This window comes from Phasianus colchicus, chromosome 23, assembly GCF_987193195.1.
Source record: "Phasianus colchicus chromosome 23, bPhaCol1.hap1.1, whole genome shotgun sequence".
Classification (NCBI taxonomy): Eukaryota; Metazoa; Chordata; class Aves; order Galliformes; family Phasianidae; genus Phasianus; species Phasianus colchicus.
This window is the reverse complement of record NC_143458.1, coordinates 875,508-884,001: the sequence shown is the minus strand read 5'-3', so window position 1 is coordinate 884,001 and position 8,494 is coordinate 875,508. Positions and strand designations below refer to the sequence as shown.

Sequence of the window (8,494 nt, the reverse complement as noted above, 5' to 3'; positions counted from 1 at the left end):
GTTGTTCATGATGATGGCATATCTAAGGGGGTTGCATATGGCCACATAGCGGTCATAGGCCATAGCTGCCAAAATGTAGCATTCGGTGGCCCCCAAGAAAATGACAAAGTAGAGCTGTGTGGCACAGCCCACGTAGGAAATTCTCCTGCCCTCTGACAGGAAGCTTACCAACATCTTGGGAACGACAGTGGATGCTATGGAAATATCCAGGAAGGACAGGACCCGGAGGAAGAAGTACATGGGCATGTGGAGGGTAGGATGCGCTGTGACCAGGAAGATGAGAAGGTTCCCAGTGAGGAACTCTCTAGCCATCTACTCTATGAGCTAAAAGTCAGCCTACTCCATTTACTGCAACAGTGCAGACAACTGTCTCGCACAGAGACCTTTAAGACACAGTGGCTGCATTGGTAAGGTAAGTCCCTTCCTTTGTAAGTTGTAAGTGTAGGTGAGAAGGGAAAACGAACATGATCCAAGAATAACAAAAATAAAGGTGATGAAAGCTGTCATGTCAACCATAGAGGTGGAATTGAAGGCAAGAGCAGTCAAAGAACCAGTGCTTCAGAAAACGTGACTGAAATTACAGCCAAAGAAAGACAAAGTGCTAACCAAAATGACTGGAAGAGGAATGGCTGGAAAACCACAAACCCATGAGCAAAGGGCTAGCTGAGTAGAGAGAATGCTGCTCACGCAAATGCTTAGTGCAGTGGGAAGCATACAGCTAAATAGCAGTCATAAACTCTGACAGACTGCATGAAATATTCACTGCAGCCCAGGAAGAAAATAACACAAATCTGTAGAATGGAGCTGGTGAAGCAGACAGTTTCGCTGATCCCTGCGAGGAGTGTAAATGCTTTGGGAATGTGGGCAGTAGTTACCAAATCTCCAGGAAAGAGAGTTTACGGAGAATAAAACTGAGTTTTTGGAGGTATGGACTGGATGAGCAGATGGCTATTTGGGTCAAAAACTGGCTGTATGGCCAGACCCAGAGGGTTGTGGTCAGTGCTGCAGAGTCAGATTGAAGACCAGTAACGAGTGGAGTGGAGTAGCCCAGGGGGCAGTATTGGATCTGGACATTGGAGTAAAGTACACCTTCAGAAAATTTACAGATTACACAAAACTATGTGGGGAGTAGCTGACCTGACTCACCAGGGGGCTGTGCAGCCATTCAGAGGGACCTTGACATGCTGGAAGGGTGGGCTGACGAGTATCTGACAAGTTCAGCACGAAGTGCAAAGTCCTGCAGCTGGCAATGAACAACCCCAGGCACAAGTGCATAATGGGGCCACTCAGCTGGAAGGCAGCTGTTGCCGTTCTCTCTGCAACACTCGTTTTCCACCCCATAAGGTGCTGCTTTGCCAGCGAAACCGACCCCATACCAGGTCGGGGCCAAATGCTCACACAGACCCCAAGTATAGGTGAAGCAAAATGGCGTTTATTAAAATGTAGCAGGCACTTAAATATTCTCGTCCCTGCTTTGTCTACACCCCTTGCATTCACGCTGTCCTATCGTGGGACAGCACCTGGCAAGCCCTGAGCATAGGGAACCTGACCCCGTCACACACCGTGTCCTCGCTACGCCTACTACATCTCCCCCTCCCTATGCTCAGTAATATCCCGTAACAGCGCGAACGCAAACGCTACAATTGTTCCCGATACCCGTGATACTCTATACTCTATGCATTGGTCCCTAAGCTACTACATAATCCTTAGCAAGCAATTCTGAAAGCACATAATCACACACGGCAGAATAGTGGCAATACACACAATTACTAAAAGTGCTATTACTATGTCCTTAACAATCTTCGCAATCCAACTCCCGAAGTTGCCAAACGTCTTCTTGAACCCGTCTCCGATGGGGTCGTCGTCCACCTGGATCCTCTCCGTATGGTCTCGCAGGGCTTTCAGCGCTTTATGGATGGATACGCTGTGGTCGCTAAGATTGAAGCAACACATTCCTTCTAGGTCTTCACATTCATGCCCCTGTGCCAGGAGCAAGAAGTAGATGGCTGCTTTGTTTTGCAGCACCGCATGCTGAATGCTGTTTGTGTCCTCTAGCATCGCATTCAATACTAATGTTGTTAAATTCGCCTGCTTAACTGACCAACATGCTAGGTGTTCTATCTGAGCCAAGCTCTGTGCTGCAGCAACCCCAGGGTCGTTCAGAGATTTTATCAAACATGCCGTTTGGCTAGCTAGATCGGTGTTGTTACGGCAGCTGGAATGGTTTGTAGTGTACCTAACAAAGGCTTCTAACGTGTATTGAGGGATGCCCATTAGGCAAGTGCAAAAGAGTGAGGTAGCCGATTGCAAACTAAAGCAAAAGTTGTTTTGGCTCATCTTATTTACCTAAATAACCCGTAAATTCCCTGACAGTGACAAAAGTGAATACCCTGACAGTGACAAAAGTGAATACCCTGTGATAAAGCAATAACCACCACACACACTAAACATAGCATTCGCCTGATAGAAAGGCATTTTCTCGTTGGCAGCAACGGTTGAGTCTTCCTCCACACTTCTCCCGGCCTTCTTTCGGGGTTCCTGGGCCGTCTCCTTCTTCTTCGGTGTTAACAGGAGCCATACCTGCAAAACTCAGAGTCCCCCGTTACTGTTCTCTTTCTTCAGATCTGGTTTGACCTTTCTCGCCGGGATCCACATGACACTTCCCGTACTGACATGTTTTACAGCAGCATACCCTCTACCCCATACTAAAATCCTCCATCCTGACTCCCATATTCCTGCCTCCGTTCTTATTTTGACTAGAGGGCCTTCCTCTAGAATTCTGGGTCGCCAATGCTTTTCTACTGGTGCCCTGCTGGCATCCCCTCTTTCATAGTGATTTAAGGCAAACTGAGCTTTGGCCAGTATCTCTCCTTGTCTTGCTGTTGGGATTCTGTTGTTATATCCCTCCCCCTCCCCAAGAACATAGATCTTTTCTTTGAGGAGGCGGTTGGCTCTTTCAACAATGGCCTGTCCTTGTGAGTTTCCTGGAATACCCGTAGTATGCTGAATTCCCCAGGCCTCTAACCAATTCTTGGTAGATCGTGATGTAAAACATGAGCCGTTGTCCGTTTTAATCTGTACTGGCAAGCCAAGGACCGCAATAGCTACAGCCCAGTGGGCCTGGGCCGAGGTAGAATTAGCTTTTCCGTGTTGGGTAGCCACGATCATCGTGGAGGCTGTGTCAACAGTAACTGCCAACCACGACCGAGGTGACATTCGCGGCTCCCACGTAAAGTCCGTCTGCTATATTTGCAGCGGCCCTAAACCGCGGGGGTTGACCCCCGCCCCAATAGCAGGAGCTGAATTACAGTGAGGGCAGGCCTGCACCACACCCCTTGCAGCTGTAATGGAAATACCACAGGCTCGAGCGAGTGCTCGGGCGCCTATGTGAAGCGTGGAGTGGAGGTCTCTGGCCTTCCGGATCGTCAGGACACGGGACCCTGCAGCCGCATCTGCGGCTGCGTTGCCCTCTGAAAAGAATCCTGGTACATCAGAATGACTTCTTACATGTAAAATTGCTACAGGTTCTACTCGGGTGCACAAAGCATCTTCTAAGATAAGCGCTGCTTCTGTACTAGGGATGCCTTCTTGGCCCATTTTCAAAGCAAGCTTAGCTGCAAAAGCGGAATCTGTGACTATGTTACAGGGAAGGGAGGGCCAATAAACAATTGCCATCGCAACAGCTCTGACCTCGAGCATCTGAACGCTGGCGCCCGGATCTGTGAAGATTATGGAATCCCAGCGACCATTTATTTCCCACACTACTGCCCCTTGCCCCGTTGATGATGATGCATCGGTAAACAGGGTAGGCCCTTCCACGGGCGAGTCTTGCACCCTGCACCGTAACGACAGCTGCAATGGTCTCGCCAGTTCGAAAATAGGGGGCGAGTCCGCAAATGTGAGGGAAGCTGACGTCCCTTCCAAAGCAAGCAAGATGGGCTCTGGGAGCGGTAAAGAATCACGAAATGATGTAGGGAGATAGATAATAGAAGGTTCTTGTCCAAAGGTTCTGACAGCTGTATGACGGCACTTACGGAGAAGCCTAGCTAATATTTCCAGCCAGGAGGAGTACGCACGCGTGGGCTGAACGGAAAAATGCCACCACAACGGTTGTGGTTTGGCTCCCAAGTCATGGCCTATAACAGCAGCCGCCCCACTTTCGCATTTACAGGCAGCTACTTCCAGCTCCTTTCCAGGATCATATCGAGACAGAGCCGATTGACAACAGGACTCTGTTATTTCCTTCCATGCCTCTGCCATTTCGGGCGTGATGGAACGCGCCTCGTTCGGATCTGAGCCCTTAAGCTGCTCATAAAATGGCTGCATGAGGCGAGGAGGGATCCCCAGTGCCCCTCGAATCCATTGTAAGGCTCCTACTAGCTTCTGCACATCCCATAGCGTGCGTATCCGGGGTTTGATGTCAACCCCGACTGGGTGGACAGTTTTGTCTCCCAGCCGATATCCTAAAAACTGGACCCCAGATCCTCTCTGGATCTTTTCAGCAGAAATAGTGAAGCCGGCTGATGTCAGGAGCCTCACCACTTGGGCTTCTAATGACTGGAGCCCCGATGGGGTCGGGGATGATAGCAGCAGATCATCCATATAATGCAGCAGGAGGAACTGCCTAGGGGACTGTCGGACTGGACTCAGGACTCTGTCAATCACTATCTGACAGATCGTGGGAGAGCACGCCATCCCTTGTGGGAGCACTCGCCAGTGATACCGACGAGCCGGGCCTTGGTTATTACGGACAGGAACCGTAAAGGCAAAAGCCTCCCTGTCTTGCTTAGCCAGGGGTATGGAGAAAAAGCAATCCTTCAAATCGATAACAACAACCCCCCAGCCTGCAGGCACGGCGGATAGTACGGGCGCACCCTGCTGAACTACACCAAAAGGCACTAACTGAGCGTTAACTGCGCGCAAATCATGCAGCAAGCGATAGGATCCTGACCGTTTCTTTATCACAAATACAGGAGTGTTCCATTGACTAAGAGAGGGTTCTATATGACCTAAGCGAAGCTCTTGCTGTACTAATGCGTGAAGCGCTACAAGCTTTTCTGTCGGTAAGGGCCACTGATCCACCCAGACAGGTCGCACTTCCTGTCTCCAGCGCAGTGGGATCGCATACTGCTCTGACAATTGGCAGATCGTGGCCCCCATTATAAATTTGTTATGCGTGCCGCCACACCCCGCAGAAAGTCCCTCCCTAAGAGGGTTCCTGGCACCTGTGCCACTAACGGGGTAAGCAGAACAGGCCTTTCCAGGGAGCCATCCCTGTTGATTACAACAACCTCAATCTTCTGGGCGGACCTCCGGGTGGGTGTTGTTCCTCCCACTCCCGCTATCATCTGTGTCGCCCCTGTAGGCCATGTAGAGGGCCAATCGGATTCCGCAATAACCGTCACATCTGCGCCAGAGTCTATCAAGGCAGTGACAAAGATGGACCGTGGCCCCGCTGAATCAGGTGGGAGATCAGTGATCGTAATAGTGGCCTTCACTAGAGGGCGCTCCTCACAACCCAAAGACAAAGCGACCATAGGCTGGCTCAGGTCTCCCAGCTGCAAGCGGACAGGGAGGTCCCCGGTCGAACGTGGTCTCCCTCTCGATCTATTGGGCGGCTGCGATCTACTTCGAGCTCTACACTGCGGCGCCTTGTGGCCCCTTTTCCCACACAACTGGCATACTGGACTTTCGTTGCTGCCTATTCTGGCCCTACACTGGGCCCTGATATGGCCCCACTGGCCGCACCTAAAACATGGGCCTTGAGCCTCTTGATCCACTGCCGGATAGCCGGGGTGATGATAACCAAAGCCCCCGTGCGCCATCATCACTCCAGTCACTGCGGCAGCAACCTCACCTGCCACAGACGGATTTGACTTTTGTTTCTCTACGATATACTTGATGGCCTCACCGGGGGTGTGAAACTTTTCCGGCGCCGCTCTCAGCAAGGCACGTACGTCCCCGTTCGACTTTTGATAAAGGCAGTCCAGAATAACAGGGTTATGGACCGCCCTAGGAAGGTCTGACCCTTCTACGGCCTTTATCAGCCTATTTGCAAAATCCTGAAATGACTCCGTGGGGCCCTGTGTAATTTCTGTCCACGGAGTAGAGGGCTCTGCATTCCTTGCGAGCCTTCTAAACGCCTCTAAAGCGGCGTCAGATGTAGCAATTAATTCCCCAGGTCTCAGGTGGATAACTTGTGCCTGGGCAGTTAACAGACCTGGTGCACTACCCATCAATCTCTGAAGGTCGGAGTTATGTAATACGTTCGCTGGATCGTTTTGCGCTGTAACCAATAATTGTCTGAGCCGGGCCTGCCACTCCTCCTTCCACAATGTATACTGCACCGGCTTCAAAACCATACGCATCAAATTCTCTATATCATAGGGCAAGAGAGGCCCCTGTGCGGTAAGGTTCTCGAGGGCATTCATTGTTAAGGGGGATTTCAAACCCTTTTTCTCAACTGCCTCAAGCACCCTCGTGATCCCTTTCGGGTCTAGAGGAACCCAAATTGGGCCGTTTTCTGAGGCTACAACCGGAAACGCAGCTGGATTCGCTAAGCCCTTTTCTTCTGCTGCCTCTTTAATTTTAGCCCAGTCAGTAACCGGGCCCCCCCACCGGCGCGGGCTCCCTCCCGGGTGCGGGCTCCCACACCGGCGCGCTCCGCCTACCGCCCTATCACGTTCTTCAAGGGGCGGTTCTGGCTGTGACGTTTTCTCCAAAGAAGGGCATAAAGACGGAGCAGGGTAAGGCGAGGGCGGGGCTGTCGGCTCACATGACTGACTCGGCGACTCCTTCTTCTCCGTCTCTCCGCCTCCGCTCTCCGCCGTCGGCGCCATCTTTGCCTCGCTGGATCTATGAGAAAGCAAAGACCCGCTCCCGGCAGCCCCCGTCGCGCTCCGGTCCACCCCGAACCCTCCTTCTGCCTTTGCCGCTTTAAGAGCCTCAAGTATCAAGCCCCACGTTTTAAGCTCTGAGGCTTTTTGGTCGGACATGGCGCGCTGGCACAGCGCCGCAGTGAGTGAGTCCCACCGATTTGAATCGAGCACCTGTTTAGGGGAGTCCAGCTCACCCTCCTTTTCTAGCCGCGATAACACGGCCGCGATCTCCTTCTTAGAAGGAACGGTCTTACCGCAATAAGTTTTACAGAAATATAAAAGTACCTGAATTACTTGATCCATAATTACACACGCGACCTGCCGCCACCTCACAGGTTCCACCGCAGTGTGTCTTCCGCAGGCGACCTGCCGCCACCTCACAGGTTCCACCGCCTTACGGGCACGCCGGGCAGCTACTACTCACAGGGTGAATCACGTCGGGGTCACCATTTGTTGCCGTTCTCTCTGCAACACTCGTTTTCCACCCCATAAGGTGCTGCTTTGCCAGCGAAACCGACCCCATACCAGGTCGGGGCCAAATGCTCACACAGACCCCAAGTATAGGTGAAGCAAAATGGCGTTTATTAAAATGTAGCAGGCACTTAAATATTCTCGTCCCTGCTTTGTCTACACCCCTTGCATTCACGCTGTCCTATCGTGGGACAGCACCTGGCAAGCCCTGAGCATAGGGAACCTGACCCCGTCACACACCGTGTCCTCGCTATGCCTACTACAGGCAGCACTGCAGAAAAGTTCTGGTAGACACCAAGCTGAACAGAAGTCAGCAATGGTTCCTCGCCACTTAGAAAACTAATGAAATTCTTGGCTGCATTAGGCAAAATATTGCCAGCATTTCAAGAAAGGTGATCCTTCTCCTCTACCCAGCACTGGTTAGGACACAGCTGGTGTACTGTGTCTTGTTCTGAACCTTTCAGTACAAGAGAGATCTGGACATACTTGAAAGACTTCAGTGTAGGGCTGTGGAGGTGATCTTGGGATTGGAGCACCCCTTCTATGAGGACAGAGAGTTGGGATTATTCAGTCTGGAGAAGAGGAGGCTCAGGGAGGATCTTGTCAATGTCTAACAGTACCTGAAGTGAGGATGCAAAGAAGACAGAGCCAGGCTGTTTTCAGTAGTGCCAGTGCCAGGACAACAGGCAACGGGCAGAAACTGGAACGCAAGAGGTTCCATCTAAACATCAGGTAACAGTTCTTTACTGTGCAGGAGATGGAGCTCTGGGACTGGTTGCCCAGAGATGTGGAATCTCTTTCCTGGGTGATCTTCAGAAGTCACCTGGACATGCTTTTGGGCAACCTGCTCCAGATGTCCCTGCTTGAGCAGAAAGAGTGGACCAAGCCACCTCCAGAGATCCCTTCCAACCTCACAGTAGTGCATAGCAGGAGAAAGAGATAGTGGACACAAGTTGAAAAGAGCGTGGTGAGGCACTGGAACAGAGAAGCTGTCGACACCTCATCCCTGAAAGTGATCAAGATCAGGTTGGATGGAACCCAAGGCAATCTGCTTTATTGGGTGGCAACTAGATGATCTTTGACTTCTCTTCCAACCAAAGCTGTTCTATGATTTGATGAAAAAAGAGGTTCCACGCACTGCATTG

At 51.4% G+C, this 8,494-nt stretch overlaps 1 protein-coding gene across 1 annotated transcript; it reads right to left on the bottom strand.

The window, feature by feature from the left end:
- Positions 1-5,058: 5,058 nt before the first annotated feature.
- LOC149915171 (uncharacterized) lies at positions 5,059-7,607 on the bottom strand. The gene has a single exon (XM_090123439.1). The coding sequence runs from the start codon at positions 7,179-7,181 to the stop codon at positions 5,160-5,162; it is 2,022 nt and encodes a 673-aa protein (XP_089979565.1). The 5' UTR covers positions 7,182-7,607; the 3' UTR covers positions 5,059-5,159.
- Between the last annotated feature and the right edge of the window lie 887 nt (positions 7,608-8,494).